General features: G+C 35.3%; 2 protein-coding genes, 1 non-coding gene and 1 pseudogene across 3 annotated transcripts; 2 read left to right on the top strand and 2 right to left on the bottom strand.

Annotated features, from left to right (window-relative positions):
- The first annotated feature begins 3,044 nt into the window (after window positions 1–3,044).
- Window positions 3,045–5,137, top strand: LOC113280904 (monooxygenase 2-like). The gene is made up of 5 exons (XM_026529507.1): window positions 3,045–3,527; window positions 3,608–3,670; window positions 3,792–3,987; window positions 4,084–4,315; window positions 4,411–5,137. The coding sequence occupies exons 1-5, from the start codon at window positions 3,298–3,300 to the stop codon at window positions 4,992–4,994; spliced, it is 1,305 nt and encodes a 434-aa protein (XP_026385292.1). The 5' UTR covers window positions 3,045–3,297; the 3' UTR covers window positions 4,995–5,137.
- A 630-nt stretch (window positions 5,138–5,767) lies between these two features.
- Window positions 5,768–5,889, bottom strand: LOC113284727. Its single transcript, XR_003328350.1, has one exon. It is a non-coding gene; the product is annotated as a U5 spliceosomal RNA (small nuclear RNA).
- Window positions 5,890–6,909: 1,020 nt separating this feature from the next.
- Window positions 6,910–7,071, bottom strand: LOC113284681 (annotated as a pseudogene).
- A 2,012-nt stretch (window positions 7,072–9,083) lies between these two features.
- On the top strand, window positions 9,084–9,398 carry LOC113278666. The gene has a single exon (XM_026527441.1). It carries the CDS (start codon window positions 9,084–9,086, stop codon window positions 9,396–9,398), a length of 315 nt encoding a protein of 104 aa, XP_026383226.1.
- The last annotated feature ends 11,746 nt before the right edge of the window (window positions 9,399–21,144 follow it).

Below are 21,144 nucleotides of genomic sequence, written 5' to 3'. Positions count from 1 at the left end.
CCTAATGACTTTAGGCCGATTAGTCTCGCAAACTGTGTGTATAAAATCATTTCTAAGATTTTAACCAATAGACTCAAACCCCTTTTAAACACTCTTATTTCCCCTTTTCAGTCTACATTTGTTGCTAATTGTCAAATTCATGACAATATTATCATCACCCATGAAATCCTGCATTCTTTTAAGAAAAAGAAAAAGTCTTCAAAAAATGGCCACTTAGCAATTAAGCTGGACCTTTCAAAAGCCTTTGATAGGATGGAATGGTCCTTCATCCTTGTTGTGTTCAAAAAATTAGGTTTCTCTCAAGACTGGTGTAACATGATTTTTAGTGCATCGGTATGGTGTCTTATGCTTTTTTAGTTAATGGTTCTCCCGGGGAAACTTTCTTTCTGTCGCGTGGCATTAGACAGGGAGACTGTTTGTCTCTATATATTTTCATTCTCTGCATGGAAGCTTTGTCTCAATTGTTTATTAATGCTGAGAAGGAGAAACTGTTTCAAGGTTTTAAATTCAATAAAAACAGTCCTTCGATTTCTCATTTGTTTTTCGCAGATGATTGCATGTTGTTTTGTAAAGCTTCTATCACCTATGCCAAAAACATTCTGAAGGTGATTAATGTGTTTGCAAAGGCATCAGGTCAGGCCATCAATCTTCAAAAATGGGCTTTGTAACTAGTAGTAAAATGCATCATAGACATGTTAAGCTTTTGTCTAAATCTCTTCACATGAAATTCCTGTGCAATTCCGAGAAATATTTAGGAACCCCATTATTCATTGGCAAGAACAAGACCAACTCTTTTGGTTTTTTAATAGACAATTTTTATGCTAGGTTGAATGCTTCTAAGAAATCCAATTTAAATATTGCTGGTCGTACTGTAGTGACTAAACATGTCCTTTCTAGTCTATCCATATATCACATGGCTCGCTTTCCTTTGCCTAAAACTGTTACTGGTAAGATTGATGCTATTCAACGTACTTTCTGGTGGTCTAAAAAGAATCCGAAGCATGTCGCTTATTTTCGTTCTTGGGGGGACATTGGTAAATCAAAATCTAGTGGTGGTTTAGGCATTAGGAACTCCCATGCTATTAATAGAGTTTTTATTTGTAAGATTGGATGGAGACTTTTAAAATTTCCTAATTCCTTGATGTTCTCCTTCTTAAAAAATAAATATTTTCCTAATCAGAATCTCTTAGAAATTGACAAGGCTGCTAATACTTCTTCTTGGATTTGGAAGGGCATTGTTAATGGGTAACGGTTTATTAAAGCTAATACTATAGTTAAAATTAATAATGGTGTTAATACTTAAATTTGGAATTCAAATTGGATCCCTGGGTATTTTGTTCCTCCTACTTCGCAGAATCCTATTCATGGTAACTTTACTTATGTCAAGGATCTTTTAGACAACTTTCTTAGCTACTGGAATATTGATCTTTTGAACGATTTATTTTCTCCTGATGAAGTCAATACAATTAGGTCTATCCCCTTAAATTCTTCTCTTAGTAATTCGCTTATGTGGGCGCATACTTCTTCTGGTAAGTTTTCTATAAAATCCGCTTATAGAGTCTATATTAATGATATTTCGTCCTCTGAGGATGCCTCCTTCTGGAGAAAGGTTTGGAGCATTGGCTGTCTTCCAAAGATTAAATTCTTCCTTTGGAAAATCTTGCGTATATGCTGCCAGTTAACTCGTTATTGTAGTGTTATAATCCTAATGTGTATGTTTATTGTCCTCTCTGTCACTTGCATGAAGAAACTGTTATGCACCTTTTCATTAACTTTCCGGTGGCTATTTCCATTTGGTCTGGGCTTTCTCTTCTTCATCTTATTTCTGTTGATGTTGAGTGGTTAGATGATCTCTTCATCTTTTGGCATGATACTAAATTGGGTGCTTCTCCCTTCAATGTTTCCTGGCCTAGTATTGCTTCTGTGGTGATGTGGTGCATCTGGAAATTGAGATGCGATGTCTTATTCAAGAATGCCAATTTTGTTTTGAATCGCACTCTTATGGACATTAGCAGAATGATTAACTCTTATATTTCTCCCAACTGTGGTTATATTTCTAGTAGTAATCCTATATGTAGTTCTGTTAAAATCCATATAGCTGATGTGGATCACATAATGTTTGTGGATGGGTTTTTCAAAGATTTTAAGATGGGTTCTGGCGTTATTTGTTGTGATCTTACAGGGAATGTAATTTGTTCTCGCTCGGACTTTGGGTGGATTCCAGATGCAGTATGTGCTGAAGCTGCTGCTCTAATTTTGGCAATCTCTTGGGCAGAAGAGATGAATCTGCAAAAAGTCCTCTTCCTTAGTGACTGTCTCCAGCTGGTCAATTTTGTGAATGTTGCCTCCACTGATGTCAACTGAGAAGTGTGGATCTTCTGAATCTGTGTCGGATTTCTTTAGATAGCAATATCGCTTTTAAGCTTTTGTATTTAAAACAATGTAATAATTCTCTAGCTGACCGGCTTGCTCGTCGGGTTAGAAAAACCTGCTTAAAGATGTTTGGCTCTTCCTTCCTTCTTTTTTGAACATTCGCTGTGGGAAGGTGAACTTGAATGTTGTTTGTAAATCTTTCCTTTCTTATTACATTGGTTTGTTTTAGCAAAAAAAAAATATGTTTTTTTTACTATGGGAATCATGTAATTGTACAGTTCCGGATGGATAACTTTTTCGGGGTAAAAGTAAGGAAAATGTACTAACATTTTGGGTTTCACATAACTTCTTTTTACCGTTTGAATCATGTAAATGTACAGTTACTGGTGGATAACTTTTTTGGGGTAGAAGTAATAATATTTGGACTTTTACATAGAAATGCCATCTAGAAAGACGTCACCGCTCACGCAGCTCATCCCTGCTTTGACTACTTGCATAACAGGTAACGTGGTGGGTGCTTCACTCAGTGGTTGTCTCATTTTCTTTAATAATTGAATAGATCGAAAACGCTAGACAATTTTATATCAAAAAGTGTAGCCTTGGGATTCCATTTGGGACCTGAGTGACGACTTTTCAATGATTTTATCATTCAAAATCAGAATGGAGAATCTAGAGAGTCAAGTCCCGTAATGACCAAGTATCCTCGGTCAATCACTCTCGTTGCACCGGAAGCTTCAAAAAGTACACAAACATGTGATTAAATAATGAATTAATCATCTTAAACTAGTACTGTTATATAAATTAGTACAACTCCATTAAACTTCCACAGTTGAAACAAGAGACTGAGAAACAAATTAGAAATTCAAGAATATCATTAGAAGCAGAGAAACTGAGAGATATCAAGAATATTATCATTAGCAAGAGATGGAAAATGTTGTGATGAGAGAAGAAGTGGTGATAGTAGGAGGAGGAGTTGCAGGTTTAGCAACAGCCTTAGCATTAAAGAGAGTTGGAGTGAAAAGTTTAGTATTAGAAAGAGCAAATGAGCTGAGAGTAACTGGTGGTTCTCTAACTCTTTTCCCAAATGCTTGGATTGCTCTTGAAGCACTTGGTGTTGCTGACAAACTTACTTCTGTTTACAAACCTTTCAAAAGGTAATTATTCATACAAACCCTCTCTGTAATCTTCCATGATTATGTGTTGCTAAATTTGGTTTTTGTTTTTAATTTTTTAGGGGAGAAGTTACTAATGTTGTAAGTGGAGTTACCCAAGAGGTTCTGTTTACAACTGATGAAGGGTATGTTGATCCAAGTTTTATTTATACATTCTTTTGTTCTGTAGCTAGTAATTGAAGCCACAATAGGATCGTATCCAGGATATTTGTATCTAACAATTGAAGTTGCAATTGGTAAATGTAGGGATGAGTGGTTGGCAAGAGGACCTAGGTCTGTGCATAGGAGAGCTTTACTTGAAGCTCTGTCAGAAGAACTACCAACTGATACAGTCCGTTACTCATCGAGGCTTCGCTCAATCGAAAAAACTAAAACACATAATGATGCAGATTCATTTGGGGTATTCGTTCATCTAGAAGATGGGACTACTATCAATACCAAGGTCAGATACTACTTCTTATATTTGAAACCAAAGACGGCAGTATATTTTTTCCATGGATTTGTTGATGCTAAACTTTTAATTCCATTGATTCGACAGGTTTTAATAGGGTGCGATGGTGTGCATTCTGTGGTGGCAAAGTGGTTGGGGCTTAAAGCACCGGTTTATTCAGGTCGGTATGCCGTGCGTGGATTAGGAGTGTTTCCTGAAGGTCATGGATTGAAACATGAAGTTCAGCAATTTGTTGGAGAAGGTCGTAGATTTGGTATCATGCCAAATACCAACACTGACGTCTTCTGGTTCATGACTTATCAATCCACCCCCAGTGCAGGTAAAATCATGACTAAAACAATGTGGACTTTTCAGAACCTTTTATGTTGATGTTAATCTTTGCTCGTCGAACTTTTTTGTTTTTCCCATACATAGAGGAAGAGATGGCTAAAGGAGACCCAAAAATCATACAGAAGACAATGTTAGAGAAAGTACCTGATTCTGCACAACTTGTCAAAGATGTTACACAACATGCTTATATGCCAAGTTTATCATGGGGACCCCTACAATTCAGATACCCATGGGATCTTCTTTTTGGTAAAGTTTCAAACGGCACAATTACTGTAGCAGGTGATGCAATGCACCCAATGACACCAGACCTTGGTCAAGGTGGTTGTTCCGCATTAGAAGACGCAGTGGTGTTGGGCCGCCACATAGGAAATTCGTTTATCAGAAATGGTGGAATGCTATCACAGGAGGATTTAGAGGTCGAAATAGGAATGTATGTCAAGGAGAGGAGATTTAGAACTGCTGGGTTGATTACTGGTTCGTACATTTCTGGTTGGGTTCAACAAGGTGGTGGTGGTGTTGGTATAATCTCATCAACAAGAGTTGTAGGATGGTTGACGAAGTTCGTTCGAGATACGGTATTTTATAAGATAGGATTCCGCCGGTTAGTTGGTTTGGTGCAGTATGATTGTGGAAAGTTACCTACTGGTTCGACTTCGTGTGGAAATTGATGTTGTGCGGTTATAACTTGAAAGTAAATATCAACAATTCTTTGTTACGACGCTGAATAAGCTCATTGCAAGCATTATTGTAATATATCATTTATATTTGCCATTTTTCATCAATAATCCAATCCCAATTTCTCTTTTCTTTACTAGCGGATGAAGTTGGTGCATGAAAGAGATGCCTCCAAAACAATCTTAAATGGTTGAAATGTAACTTATAAAAACTACGGTTTCCGACTTTAATGTTTTCACCGAAGCATACTCATGTTTTGGTATGATTCTTTCATCGTAATTTTGTTATAAAAATCATTGAAAACTCATGATCACACTGCGGTGCAAATGGAATTCCAAGTTTATGTAATTGCATCTCTTCAGAAACAGACTAATATGATGTGATATAGGTTTTTCGCTCTCAGAAGTTGGGAATGTAGCTCAGACGGTCATGGTAATGGTATTGTTTTGTCAGCATACACAATGGTGTGTGTGCCGTGCCCTTGTCCATTGTCATGTATTTCTATTTCTCGAGCGACTGTAATGGCATAAAAACAAGGATAAAGTGCACAAAAACAAGGAAAAATACAGCGTTACCGTGAAGTATATTACCATGAACTGTTTCTGAGACATTAAGCTTCAGAGGCAATCTTTTCGCCTAGTAATTGAATATTTTTCCCTGTTAAGGTTGCCAAGAATGTGCACATGCTGCTAACGTTTGTTTATCCAAGCCATAGAGACTAAAACGTTTATCCAACTAAAAGATTTGGTTTTGAATAATTGTTGGGTTCCTCCTTGGAAAAGAGAAACCCTTCAAAAATAGGCGTATGCCGCTTATAAAACGGCAAGCACACGGTATTCTTTAGTAAAAGGCGAAAGAATAGTTCGCTATGTGGTTACCGCACGGCTGCGTGAATCATTTGGCAGAGTCAAGTGCTAGTTTTATATAGAGCATTTTGAGTAGAGCTGTGATTTCTAATACGTGTGGGACTAACTATTTTTCACTTCAACTGAGATTTAAAGTTACTAGATAGTCCAAGGTTTATTTCTAGTCATTCTGTTTCCAGGGAGAATGGAAAGGAAAGGTTACCTTCATCATTTTGTTAGAAGGCTCCAGTATACACTCCAATCACAAAGATTACGCCCAACACCTCAAGCATACGAAAGCATGTGAGCTTTCTGTAAATGATATGAGCTTTTGAGTAAAATGATTATGCAGTATCAAGATACTGCTTCCAAAAAGTATCTTATCTTTATCTTCAGGGTGATGAATAGAATAAAAAATCGATGGTTTTGTGCAAGTACCACCTTCCTGACTCAATTCAGTAGCCAGAAAGCAAAACCTAGCTGCAATGTTCGATGAAGAGAAAGCCACGGTGCAAGATTCGCTCCAGCGGCCTGAAGGTTCAATATAAATCTGTCAATGGAACAGCTGGGTATTATATCGCAGCTGCTGTACCACCAGCTCAACCATAGCTAACTGATGCATTCCATCGATAAGAGACAAGTTTAGTTGAATGAATTGGGCAGTGGCTGTTACCGCATAGCTACTGTGATGGGAACTTCCCTCAATTGGCGCGCCTTGGGTATTACCGCTTTAGACCGCCCAGCTACTCTTAAGCTTTAGACTAGGCCCTCTAAAAAATTTAGAAACAGCAATTTGAGCTGAACTTGTTACTAGATCGACTGTACAACATTGATTGTACAGTTACAGTTGGAGGTAATAAGGTGTTACTGACAAGCAGAAATCTAGTATGAGAATGAGGCAAAAGCTCAAATTTTCAGTTACCATCTTGCGAAATCTGAAACTTCAACTTGAGCTGAACAGATGCCATCTTGCAAATTCAAAACTGCAACTTGAGCTAGTCTAGTTAGCCTTCAGTTTCCAGGTGGGCTTAGCATATGCAAAAGATTGGCTTTCATATTTTGGTACGGGTGCGCCAGGCCATTGCAGTAGTGCAACGCAAGGGCGACGCTCCGCCATGAAAAAATTAAATTTAATATCGCGTGAGCCGATGGCTCACACATCAGATATTAAACTGATAAGTACCGATACTACACTTGATCTTAGCCAAAAGGCCGAGAAAGGTATGCTTCTTCACAGCTTAATCTCCTGTTTTTATATTCTCTTGTTTCAGTTCCTCTACTCTTGACTAGTCTATGTGGGACTAAATGTTTAGTTTGCTGCCGCTAGCGCCGATGTTTTAGTATCTAACTGGCTTGATGGAACCTTATAATTTTCTATCCTCTCACAGCGTCATTGGAACATACTAAAATAAGAGTTGGCAACGAATATCGGCTTTAGCGGTAAGCACAATTTTCTGCTTCCTCGATGCTTCTTGATTGTGAGTAGTTGGCAAACTAATACAGATATTGCTACATTTTGATTTGTTTTCTTTTACAGTATTTTTAAAAATTTAGCATTCACTGAGGGTAACCGTCCCAAAATTTGAATGGGTTTTCTTGAAATTTCGAATGGATTTAGATGTAATGGTTCTCATGATTGAAGCTTTCATGAAACTTTGGCTGTATGTTGAACTTCAACTGTGTAAAATACAGTGTCTGTTACATGAACTGCGACTGTTCGACAAAATATCTCAGTGAAAAAATTGATTTGGGTGTCTCAGTTGGCACCTTAATTTGTGTTGTGTGAAATCTAAGAAAATCGCAGTTGAATATCTTAGTGGAGAGACAAGAAAGACTGGTTCTCAAACTCATTGAGTCTTAGAAAACAGTTCAAGAAAGTATGAATTTGTGGTGTTTCTTTTAAGTTTAGCTCGAGTACTCAACTTCGTAATATTTTGGTTATTGGTTCATGTATGTTCTCCTAATTTTACAAGCACTACTCTTAATTCTAATTGGGCACATTTCCTGAATGGGATGTGCTTATGGAACCCATGACAGTTCGTTTATATGCTGCAAAATGTTTCTTAATTTCTTAAACTTAATGGGTATTTATACCAATAACCACAGTAAGAGAATTTGACTGGTAAAGAAACGAGAGAAAATGTTATACCAACCATTTTGTGTAAATGGGTATTTATGATTGAAGAACTATTAAATGAAAAGTTTAATTTTAGTTGGAATGAAATGGAAGGCGCATCGCGCGTGCGTCTAGACTAGTTGTAATATAAGTTTTTTTCCTTTTCTTTTTACCTTTCTTCCGGCGAAGTGAAATCTTGGTTCTTCTTCTTCCTCATCAGTAGAAAGATAGACACAGACTTAAGGGAGGAGCTTGAAGATATCTTTGGTGGTGGTGGTGGATCTCTATTGATAGGTACACCATTCATTTTCTAATCCTCCTAGTTATTTTGAGATGATGATTGATGATACAGCCTGTTTTGATTAGTGTCTTTTAATTGTTTGTTTTTGAGTAGTTTGGGGTTCGGGGTTTTCTAAGAATTGGGTCTCATTAAATCTTCATGTGTTTGAAAAAACTGCCATCATTGGAATTATACACACTTCCTTCCATATGCGTTCACTTGATGAATAAGATCTATCAAAACAAAGAAATCATGTTATGCAATTTTTGAAAAGTTTAAGTAATTGAAACAAATTTGTCCCGAGGGTAAATGCAGTTTTAGGTAGCTGACCTTCATCATGTGCTAGTTAAGTGTGAGCTGCTTGAGTGAATCTCTGTACCTTGTTAGTCAACAACTTAACTGGTTTCCTTTGCCATGTTTTATTTGCTTGCTTGTCTTTGACAATGATAGATTGATTGTAAAAGCCTTAGTCAGGGCTGTAGTTGTGTTTCTCTATGCTCCCATTTTGGATCTAGATTTTGCAGAAGTTGTATGAGCTGTTTCTCTTATATTTCTAATTCCCAGGCAAGATATGAAAGAAGAATGATCCGCATCTTATTAATTAGTAGTGAATAAACCGATGCAGAACTATTTCAACTTAATAAGCTTGCTTTGTTTGCATTTAATTGTGCTCTAGAATCCAACTGTAGATTAGACAAAACTCTGGAAATATGTTAACTTTAGATATATAATAGAAATCCATATGCAGACTGACAAGTGGTTGATTTGCGTACAGTGGTGGAAGACATCAAACATCTTGATTTACAAAGAGAAGACATATATTTCATTGATGCTAGGGAATATGGCTAAGGGTCTGATATGGGCAACAACCAAGGACTTGGCAAAGAATAGAGGACGAGTCCTTTCTCTATACCGTCAGATATTAAGAAGCCTCAATTCCCCAAAACTTCCCATGAACTTAGCATCAAGATTGGCCAAGAAAGCAGAGGCTCGTGCTATCTTCATGCTAGGCGCAGAAGAGGAATCCCTTCACAACATTGAGGACCTTATTGATACTGGTGGATTGGAAGAAATTTGGTACTTGAACTGTGAAATGAAGTGTCAGGGAACTAATAGATATGAAATGAGATGCATTATCATTGTACAACGTATGTGATTGCTTACAAGGAAGGATTTGCGTTGTTTGCGACTCAGGTGACTGAGCCTTATTTTTAAACATCATATTTTTCTTTTGCAACTCTTATAAAGGTTGTCATGAAGCAAGTATAACCACAAAAACCACAAACCTGATAGAGTTGTGATGGTGTAGGCTTGGATGATGGTGTGGACTTGCACGCTGGAGGCTCATGATCAAATCTCCCTGAAACCTTATTTTCCAACATTCTATGTTTTTACTTCAACAACTCTTATAAAGATTGTTACAGATTTTGATAAAAAAAACACAAAAAAACAGAACTTGTGAAGTGCAAGGATGGATGATGAGTTAAACTAACACACAGTAGGTTCATGTTCGAATCCCCATTCTTTTTTGATCATATTTTGTTTTTCTATATTTTTACTTCAACAACTCTTATAAAGATTGTTATTGTTATAGATTTTGATAAAGAAAAACAGAAAATATCAAAACTTGTGAAGTGCAAGGATGGTTGATGAGCGAAACTAACACGCAATAGGTTCATGTTCAAATGCGAACAACACTATTTTTTTTTATCATATTTTGTTTATCTTCACGACACTCGTGACTGGTTGTGATAGGATTATGAACTACATATCCGAAAAACGGTTGTTAAAGCTAAATGTCGTCACATCTGTTTTTCTTAAAGGTTTGTCGTTTGTTTTCTTGTCGCAACCCTTTGGTCTTGGGGCTCAACAGTGATGCCATTATATGACTCTTCCTTTGAAAAAGGTTGTAAAACATGGGATGTTCTACGACCTTTAGCAAAGAGTTGCAAAGCTCCAGTTGTAGATGTATATTTTTCTTGTAGTGATAACAAATGATGCAAAATTGATTTTCAATGACCGACTAGTTTTTCATGGAAGTTACACTTAGAAAAAGAGTTCTTGTGATCTTCTCCTCCTATTCATGGGATTAGAATTGCTTACAACAACTTCACAATTCATTCACTGATACACAACTATCAGAAACACTCTACTCACCCAATTACACGATCGTATCCTACGTGGATTTATATTTTTATTTTGCTTTATAATATGCCCATTATATAAATAGTTGCAACACATATGTGTGATAGAAATTTTACTCCAATAGCACACATCAAATTTCTAGACGAGAAGTCACTGCCCATTTTGGAGCGTTACCGTAAGAATTGGAGTTCTAAAGCTCACCCTCAAAGTAAAGCATTTCTTAGTTTTGTGTAATAATGTATATGACTAGTTATTGTAATCGCAGGAAATTCCGCAACTACATCCTGCTAAGAACTTGTGATATAACTAAACATATTAACCATGAATATGAAGATGAAATGCTAAAAATGTGAAATGGACACAAGGATATTTTACATGGTTCGATCAATGTAATCTCCATCCATGTTCTTCACTATGATTGTTCGAATTACTTGAGTGTTACATTTAGAATCTCCATTAATGGGTTTTTGGGTAGAGCTCTAGATATAGTTTTTGAGTGATAGAGGAAGAACATGAATACAAAAGATAAGGTTGACCTCTCTTATCTCTCTCCTTCTTTTTTCTTTATATATGCATTTACACAGTAGATGATAGCTAATATGTAGTGGAGTACAACTAATAAAGCCCCTATTTTCGGATCTTGGAAAGATATGGCCCCGCTCTTTATGTTGCTGCGCTCTTTTAATGTCGCCTTGCTCCTTTTATGTTTTTGTGCTCCTTTAATGTTGTTGTGCTCCTTTTATATGCATAAATGACGTGCCCTAAGGAAACATATAAATGGCACGCGCTAAGGAAAGGTATGGATTATGCGCCGTCTTGACGTTGTCGTGCTCTTTTACGGGTCGTACGGTATTTTGCTCCTACAGTTGGTACGTCCCATGTTGTGGAATTCAGATAATTTGGTTTATGTGTAATACCGATTTTCGTTTTTAACATCATGCAGAGTGATTTGGTTACCAGATTTGCACTTTTTTTTTGTTTAAAAATGATTTACAATCACTACACCAAATATGAGTCATCATGCAGACGTCTCATTCTCTATCTCATTTTCATTTTCTTCTCCTTTCTCTCGTTCTCTCTGTGAATCATCTCTACTTTCCCTCTTTCTGCTACCATCACCATCGTAACCAAACCCTTATTGTCGTCGTCGAGGAAGTAGGGTGTCGTCACTACTAACGCTTGACTTAGGAAGTAAACCCTAGATTCAGATTTTTTTCTTAATCTTATTTTGATTTTTTCCACTCAAAATCGTTAAACCGATTTCTAGTCTGTGTTCAGAGTTATGCTCACCATGTTATAGTATGGATTTATTTGATTATTAATCATTTGCAAAATTACAATTTTTTGACCTAATGAGGGAAATCAGAATCCGATTGCAAACTTTCTCTGTTCCGTGATTGCTGTTCGCGCGAGATTTTCCCCCGATTGGAGATTCATTTACCCTTTTCTCAGATTCAATTAATTTGAGGGTTTTATCTTCAAATGGCAGATTTAGAACGAAGGTATAACCCAAACCCTAGTTTTGATTTATTGTTTTTTCCTTTTCAATTTGATAAAAATGCAAGATATGATGTGATTGATTTTAGTGCAGTGATGTCAATTTGATGATAAAGATGTCTTAATTTTTCATTCACCACCTATATATTCAAATATTACTGAACAAATAGAGTTTGATTTTGAGAAATCTAGATTTATTACTAGCAGTTTTTCAAACCTTGCAGATTACCAGGTTTAAATGATGGTTATCAGGAAAAGAGAACCTGTTATAAAAGTTCTGGTCAGAGGGTTTTAACTTTTGTATTTGTCGCATTTATCGTTTCGAATCTGGATGGGAATCCATCGTTATTTGTCTTGTGAATTGCAGAGATGTTCAAGAGCTCAGAGTGGAGAGATTCAAGAAAAAGGTAAATGAACTATGTTGCCGAGGAGGGATCACATTTTGCATAGAAAGAGAAATAAACTAACAGATGGCAGAATCACCACTCAGGAAACACAAGTCCTACACAGAACTGATGTTTGTAAAAACCCCAGCAATGTATACTTAAGTATGGAATTTCACTTGGCCTTGGAAGTTTCTGGGCATTCTCTGGATTAGCATAAATCTAGGGCTTATACTTATTTTGTTTGCAGGGGCGTGTGATGACCTTTCTTAGGTACGTTCAGCTAAATCCCATCTCTAAGTTTTGTGGTTTGTTTCTTTGTTAGGGTGCAGTGTAAATGCTTTGTTTGTTCTTACTATTAGGCCCACTTTGTATCTGTCCGTCTCTTATATATAAAAATTAAAATGAACAATACTGGCGGTAAAGCTAGAAAGATGTGCAGGAAAAATGTGAATATTCAAACATGTAGAACCAATTCGAGAAGTCAGGGATGATTGTTGAGGGGTTCTTTGTCAAGATAAATGAAGGTGCAGCTCATATTACCCCAAATTTTAGCTATTTTAATTTGGGGGTTATTTAATAGCTAACATGTACAATAGCGCCCAACAGTAGCATCACTGATTCATACCACATGAATACCACTGCATCCCCATTGTAGTTGTGTTTAAGGATACTGATCGTAGGTTACTGATATTCATTAACTTTAGTTTATGTCGACATGGAATAATTAAGTTTGTGAATTGCTTGCAGTCTTTTGAAGAGTTTGCAAAATTGGAAGGAAATATGAGTAAGCTCCAAAGATCCTCATGGAAGTTCTTTCCTTTTTTTATCTCCTTTTTATGATACTTAATTTCTTTTTGCCGAACTGAAGTCATTCTGAGTTTTATCGACTTAAGCGATCCTCATGGATAAAGATGATGTTCTTATCAAAAGAAAAATTTGAATTTAGTCCTTATAATACTCTTTAACTGATTTTGTGGCACTATGTTCCAGACAAGCAAGAAAATATATGAGCTAGGAGTAAGGATGGGTGTGATCTAAGACTACTATTAGTTTATCTGATCTTGCACCATTTTTGTCAATGAATTCATGGCAAGGACATACTCTCTCCATCTCATCTTCATTCTTTATGCTCTTTATCTTTAAATATTAATAAGCCATGGTAACACAGTTTTATGTACTGAATGTGCCACAGAATGAATGGTGCTTTCATCTTCTCTTATTTGCGTACATCATATTATTTAAGGTCCATGATGTACATCACAATATTTGAGGTCCATGATGATACCCTTCATGAATAAAGTAGTTCATATGGTTATTTTTGTGTTTCCCCTCCATTAGCGCTCCCTCGAACCTGCAATCCCATCATTTTTTTCGAATTCGTTAATTAAGGCAATTATTACTCAAGACAATCAAACTTTGAATCTCTTTAGTTGAGCTCCATGTATCGACATATTCTTTGGGGTATGGATTTGTTGTTTACTTATAGAATTATTTTTTATGAAATGTGTTATTCCTATATGCCACAGTTCAAAAGAATGTAACCCCATCGCTGGATCTGCTGTCTTCGAGACGATCTGAATTTTATACGGAAATGCGGTGAGTGTTGCTTAAGATTACTAAAAATTTGGTCATACAAAATCGGGTTACAAAGGTACGAACTAATATATTTGATTTGGTATAAATATAACAGTACAAATGCAGTGAGTATTGCTTTAAGTGATGCTAATTCATGGTCTGCCCTGTCTCACTTAAATGTGCTTTTCTTGCTTTTGCCCGGCGATGTGGGTATTGAGATTAATAGGTTGTTCTTTGATATAATACACTCATGTACCTTTATATGTTAATTAAAAAATTGTTTAAAGTGCTAGCCGCTTGGGTGATCAATGTACCTCCAGATTCACAGTTAAAAACATGGGATTAGATATCTCATCTATGTACAGATTCTCTTGTTTTTAATGGAGAAAAAATTTGGGTGTTTTAACTTTTTTTAGTTATGGTGTTGTTTTGTAGGCGGGGTCTGCAGCTTGAGCAAGCTGCATACAACAACCAACGTCTCTACCTATCTGAACAGGTATACACTCACCGTTGTTGGTGGCATTAGTTATATGCTCTTTCATATGCATGTAGAATGCTTAAGTTATAAGTGCATCTTGTTATTTTCTATTTTCTGTTTTTCGAACATGGAGTTGCTGCATGTTAGGAACTCCATGAGCCATATAGGTGATAATATAGTTACTGTAAATGCAACCATCTGAAGTAGGTGATTTTGTGCCAAAAGGATTTGGAAACAATCTAGATGTTGGATCAGAAGATGCGGTAGAATACTTCTGAAACATCATACTGTAGTAACTGTAATAGAATTGTAGATAGTTGATTATTTATAGGAAGTTCAAACTTTAAGCTTCATATTTCATATCGAGATCACCTGCACCTGATTTACTTTCTTAGAATTTGATATTAATTTTCCTATAGATCCTTCTAATCTCGAATTTATATTATGCCAGCAAATACAAGTCGGTGGTTTTGAGTAGTATTCAGGGTCATATATATGCTGCAGCAGTAGACCAAGGATCTGCAAAATCACCAAGGTCTAAAACACCTTCTGAAGCTGTTGGTGATAAAACTTCTGAGAGCATTTGTTTTGGAGCATGTGGTATCTACTAGGGGCATGACAACACGGTTGAAGATGTGTAGTTTTGTCCATAAGGTGATTGATAGTTATACTTACATATCCATTTGACAATCCTTCATAAGATCTTCGTGATGTGTTTCATATTTTTTGTGTACACGGAGTTCATCATGGTATATCATCATATAAAAAGAAATTTTCTATGATGGTTTTGTTGGATTAATTTGATTTCCAAATGAACAGGGATAACTTGATGTTCTAGGGTATATTGATGTGGTTTTGACCGGTCAAAACCACTATTTTTATGTTGTTACAAAAAATTTGTAACCGCAAAAAGCTGTTGAGAAATTCCAGTTTTGTAACTGTTGGAAACTGTTGCGACCATCTATTTTCGCAACTGTTAATTTATATTTTTTAATTTTAATATTTTAATACCATTAGATAAGAGTACTATTACAAGAAACTAATTGGAAGCCTAATAAAATAATCTCCGACAACGTACTACTACACTAATTTAACAGGTTATCGTGCTAGCCTACTAGCGAGCCTCATGAGAAACCTAGTCAAGGGAACCGAAGCGGATGAGGGCTGAGATTATGTCGCGAAAAACCTTGATCTAGGTTTATCAGCCGAACTTCACTCTTTGACTTTCGAACCTAAGTTCGGATGACTCGAGCAAAAAATATGACACTCAGACTTAGCATTGTTCTTCAAAAAGTGAAATTCGACTAACATTTTTTTATTTTATTATCAGCGGAACTGTTCATCAACACTTTCAGAATGACCATTAATGAGTGGTACGGCTAATAATTCATTTCAATTGTAAGCCGAACTTCACTCTGTAATTAGTCGAAGATGATGAAAATTGTAGTCCAGTTAGCGTCAGTTGGAGTAAAGAAGAGAGAAAAGAAGAAAAATAATTAAGAAAAAATAATAATTAAAAAAATAATAATTGCAACTTGTTCAATTAATAGTAGTACGATGTTGGAGCTTCGCTTGTTAGTCCTTCACCTAGTTTCTTGTAATAATACTCTTAATTAATAATAATAATAATTATTAAAAAAACATGCAACATGTTAGAGTAATGTAGTAGTTGTTGGAGCTTAGCTTGTTAGGCTTCCAAATAGTTGAAATAATAGTCTTTATCCAATAATAATAATAATATTATTATAAACAAAAAAGTACATAATAATAAAAAAATCTTATCAAAATATTAAATATTTAAGAAAAAAATATTCAAAAAAAGTTTTTAACAAAATAAAAAAAATAAAAAAGTAAATTAATTAATAATCAAAGTTACCTAAGTAATTTAACTAGATTTAGACACCCCTTATCAACCTAAACTCGTTAGGGTAAGCATTGAGTATGGCTCAAAAATTTCTGGTATGCCTCAAAACAAGTTTCTAAAAAATTTAGTGGCCAAATTAAGGGATGGGCTATAGCCCGGGTTAGCCCCCTATTTGGCCCGTCCCTAGCTGTACCAAGCATATATATGTTGTTTCATAAGATCGTTAAATCAATCAAATAAGATAGTCTTACAGGTTTATCTCTTTTTATGTTCCCGTAATTGGGTGATAATGGGAAGATTATTAGAATATTGCTCAGTTGAATCCACATGTGTTTAAGTATGTTATCATATTTAGTGGTCAAGTTTAGATATCAAAACTATACGCTTGAATCGCTGGCTAAAGGCAGCACTGGATTAAGTTAGACTTATGTTAGAGGTGTGGGATGAAATACTCAGATTTACACTGAAAATTTGAAAATGAAAAATGAAAAATCGTTGATCCAAGATAAAGGTCTTGGATTGGGCGGACATTTGAGTTACGCCCGATGAAATTTTTTTGGGGCGGAAATTTAAATTACGCGCGACCAAATTTTAATCGGGACCGTTGCGTGACAACACGGACTAAACCCAAAATTTAATCTTTTTTTTGATCTTTGATCTTTGATTTTGATCGCAACACTGCAGTTACTCTAATATTCTAAAAAAAAAAGTGACAAGGTCTCCGGTCCACCCCAAAATTGTTCTTCCCCATAGTTTTTATAATGTTTTTATTATCATTAAAGAAACTATTGATTTCTTTCCAAGTTGTTGTGCCCAATACGTAGATGCTCTACATGTCTTGGACTCTTCCTCGTATGTACTAGCGCCAACTAGTTTGTTGGTGGAAGATGTATGGAAAATAAATCCATTATATTATTATCATTTTATTTTATTTTTTAAATTTTATTAATGTATCTTATTAAGTCATTATACAAAGCTTTTTTAAATTGGAATATTTTATTATTACCTAAAGAGTATTACATTAACTAGTTGCAAGTCTAACAAGCAAAGTTCCAACAACGTATAACTACATTTAATTGAATAGGTTTCCGTGCTAGCCTACCAGCGAGCCCTATTGGTAACCTAATCAAGGGAGCCGAAGCGGATGGGGGCTGAGATTGTATCACAAGGGGGGAAAGCTAATTCTACCTTTCATGTTAATTCCTGCAATATTACGACATTGGGGGCTCGAACCTGAGACCTCCTGGAGTGCATGAAACTTTGGTAAAAGGGGATGACTAGCTGAGCTAGGTTCCCATTTTATTAATGAGAGCATCTTCAAAGGAATTTGGATCTCTAAACAACCCGGTGACACATAAGATTTTAGATACTCTAACATAAAAAAAACTCTCTCCGATGGTAGTTGGATAATCAAAAATTGGTATGAGTTAAGGGTTTGAGTTTGGATGAGAATATCTAAATTTAGATACTCCCATCCATAACAACGTCATAAAATTTTCTGTTTTAAAATTATTTTGGCCACCTTTTAAATTAAGTAACGTATAACTAAATGACAATGGTATTAAAACAATATATAAATACAACTATCATTGGAGATGCTTGTCAAAACAAGATTATCTATTTGTATAATGTTAACTAAAAGCATACTTTTTAGGTTTCCATATAGGATATATACCTAGACAGCGTTGGAGATGCTCTGATATTTTTAGTAGAAAAATAATTAAAATTTGGATTTATTAATTGGGGTAATTTTATAACAGTTTATAAATTTATTTTAAGAGTTTTAATAAGTTAGGAAAGTTTCCTAAAGGTAATATCTATTTAAGGAGCTCCAAAAACGAAAATTGGAAGACTTTTTTGATCAATTAAATTATTTTTTTATTGTTAAAGTTTGTTTAACTTTATTGTGATTTTTATTTATCATCGGGTTCATCCCAAGGTTTAAGTAATCATCCTATCTATAGTTGCGATACTTCGATGTTGCGAGGTCTGGATTATTTGTTCATAGTCATTATTCGTAATAATAATTCTAGTTATCTGCATCACAGTTCCACCTGCAAAGTTACAAATTTTACCTAAGCATCCACAATCATGGCTATAAAAACCATATATGCAACACAAAAAAATAATTATGTAGCATCGATATATAAATAAATGCTATGTTAAAAAAAGATATCCAACGTCAGGTATGGCTACCAATAACTGGAAAAAGGTTATAACTTCTTCTGGACTTGAACGTAGTTTTATTTTCGGAAAATGGATCATTTTCCCAACCATAAGTATGGAAGTAATGGACTTGTAAAATATATGTCTGGATGAAAAAGATACAAGAAAATTTATTCATATATACCCCTTACTTCAAACTTTATTCTTTATCATATCATTTTCTCTCTCCTATTTATTTATTCTCTCCAATTTAAGATTAATTGCGAGAAATGTCTTAACTTCCGAACTATAAGTCGGATTTTATTAAAATTTGTATTTTTGCAAATGACTCGGAAATATCTACGAAACAGGATCCAATGTTGACATGAAATTCGAAAAAAAATAATTTACCATGCCGAGGATACATTATGCACCCAGGTGCAACCTGTCCAAAATTTATTTCCTATAATAATATGCATTATGCACCCAGGTGCAACTTGGCCAAAACAGATTTATACAAAAATATGCATTATGCACCCAAGTGCAACCATTCCAAAACATATTTCTTATAAGAATATGCATTATGCACCCAAGTGAAACCTGGTAAAATATATATTTACTCTAAAAATATGCATATCATTATGCACTCGAGCGCAACTAAGCCAAAACCTATTTTTTGATAAGAATATGCATTATGCACTCGACTAAAATAAGACCTTTGCATCGGTTACTCGTCTTGACACCATTAGATCCGTGATTGCCATGGCTTCTCAAATAGGTTGGTTAATACACTTGAATCGTAATTTTTGAATGGAGAACTCCAAGAAGAGGTCTACGTAGAACAACCACAAGGTTTTGTGATTGAAGGAGAAGAAGACAAGGTATACAAGTTAAAGAAATCTTTGTATGGACTAAAGCAAGCACCAAGAGCTTGGTATAGTGAGGTAGATGGATACTTTAAAATGAAAAACTTCAACAAAAGCAAGGGTGGCCTACACTATATGTGAAAAACAAAAGGTACATCTATTCTCATCGTTGCTTTATATGTTAATGATCTTATTTTTACGGATAATGATGTTCATAACTTCATATGATTGAACAATTCAAGAGAGAAATGATGATGAAATATGAGGTGAGTGACATGGGTTTGCTCAAGTACTTCCCTGATATTGAAGTTCACTAAAGTGAAGATGGAGTATTCATTTCTCAAAGCAAGTATGCGGGAAAGGTGTTGAAGAAATTTGGTTGTAACCCCACATAAACACCACATGTAGTGAATGAGAAACTCAAGAAAGATGACGAAGAAAGAAAAGTTGACGAGATTTACTATAGAAGTCTCATTGTAAACTTGTTGTACCTTACACATACAAGACCCGACATCATGTTTGCTTCAAGTATGCTTTCTAGGTTCATGAGTTCACCTAGTCATCTACATCTTGACACGGCAAAGAGGTTGTTAAGGTATATTCAAGGAACAATGAATTTTAGAATCATGTATTCTAGAAATTTGGATGTCAAACTAGCTGGCTATTGTGATAGCTACTTGGGAGGATATATTGATGACATGAAGAGTACATATGGGTATGCTTTTTCTCTTGGTTCGGGAATTATTAATGGGCGTCAAAGAAGAAACCAACCATAGAACTATCTACGACGGAAGCGGAGTACATTTCGGCATCAACAACTACGTCTCATGTTGTATGGCTAAGAAGAATCATGGAATGCTTCCAAGAGAAACAAGAAGGGTGCACAAAAATCTTTTGTGATAATAAATCGGTAATTTGCTATGTACAAAAGTTCAGTTGAGCATTGTAGAGCAGGACACATCAAACTCAAGTATCACTTCATTCGACAAGCGGTTGAATATGCTGAGATAGAACTAAAGTATTGCAAGACGGAAGACCAATTGGGGGACATATTCACCAAGACACTTCCCAAAGGAAAGTTTCACAATTTTAGAGAATTACTAGGAGTTATAGATCATCAAATTAAGGAGGAGGATACTGAGTAATGTGATGAAATGTGTTTGTACACAACTGTTGTTCAGATAGCCAATTGGCAGACATATTCACCAACGAACAACTTTTGTTTAGAATGTGCATTTTCTCTACATACTAGTATGTGTCTATTTTATTTGATAGAAATGAATGGACATTAGAGATCCACGGGTTCACTTATCTTTATGGTCACATATGGACCAAGTAAAGAGAGAAATATATTATTGAGAAAGATTAATGAAATAAAAGAGGAAGAGAGGAACTACTGTCCCCTTCTCCATTTCAACCAGAATCATGTTGATCTTCATCATAAATTCGACCAAAAAACGGAAAATAACAAACCTACCTGTGCACTGCTTGATTTATTGAGACAATTTTTCAAACATCAAGCCAACTGGACCAAAACCCCACACAGAGAATCAATTAACTTACAACTACCTTTGGTTGCAATACCGATTTACTTCAAAATAATTAAATCATCATAGTTTTACAGAATTTAAATAAATATGGGAACAGAAACATTCAAAATTTTAATAATTTTACAGAATTTGGAAAATCATCATAATTTTACAAAATTCATAGAAAATATAAAGATGATGAAAAGGAAAACTTGCCAATGGAGTTTGTTAGCTCTGTCAATCAAATGGATCTGGAGTACCAAATACTGCTTATAAAATTGTTGGTGATAGTGTCGTTGGTGGTGGAGGAGGGTGTCGCTGGTGGGGGAAAACATATCGAGTTTTATGAAAAGAGAAGATAAAGAGGGTATATTAGTAAACTGATAAAATAAATATTTGGACAAGATATCCAGAAAA

The sequence above is a fragment of the Papaver somniferum genome, chromosome 5 (assembly GCF_003573695.1).
Source record: "Papaver somniferum cultivar HN1 chromosome 5, ASM357369v1, whole genome shotgun sequence".
Taxonomy (NCBI): Eukaryota; Viridiplantae; Streptophyta; class Magnoliopsida; order Ranunculales; family Papaveraceae; genus Papaver; species Papaver somniferum.
Note: the sequence above shows the minus strand (reverse complement) of the source record. Positions and strands in the feature narration are given on the sequence as shown.

What these genes read in the sequence shown, in the direction of transcription:
- LOC113278666 (XM_026527441.1), top strand. Translation starts at nt 9,084, where the DNA reads ATGGCTAAGGGTCTGATATGGGCAACAACCAAGGACTTGGCAAAGAAT.
- LOC113280904 (XM_026529507.1), top strand. Translation starts at nt 3,298, where the DNA reads ATGGAAAATGTTGTGATGAGAGAAGAAGTGGTGATAGTAGGAGGAGGA. An exon ending in GTTTACAAACCTTTCAAAAG is followed by an intron (nt 3,528 to 3,607) that starts GTAATTATTCAT and finishes TTAATTTTTTAG; the next exon opens with GGGAGAAGTTACTAATGTTG. An exon ending in CTGTTTACAACTGATGAAGG is followed by an intron (nt 3,671 to 3,791) that starts GTATGTTGATCC and finishes TGGTAAATGTAG; the next exon opens with GGATGAGTGGTTGGCAAGAG.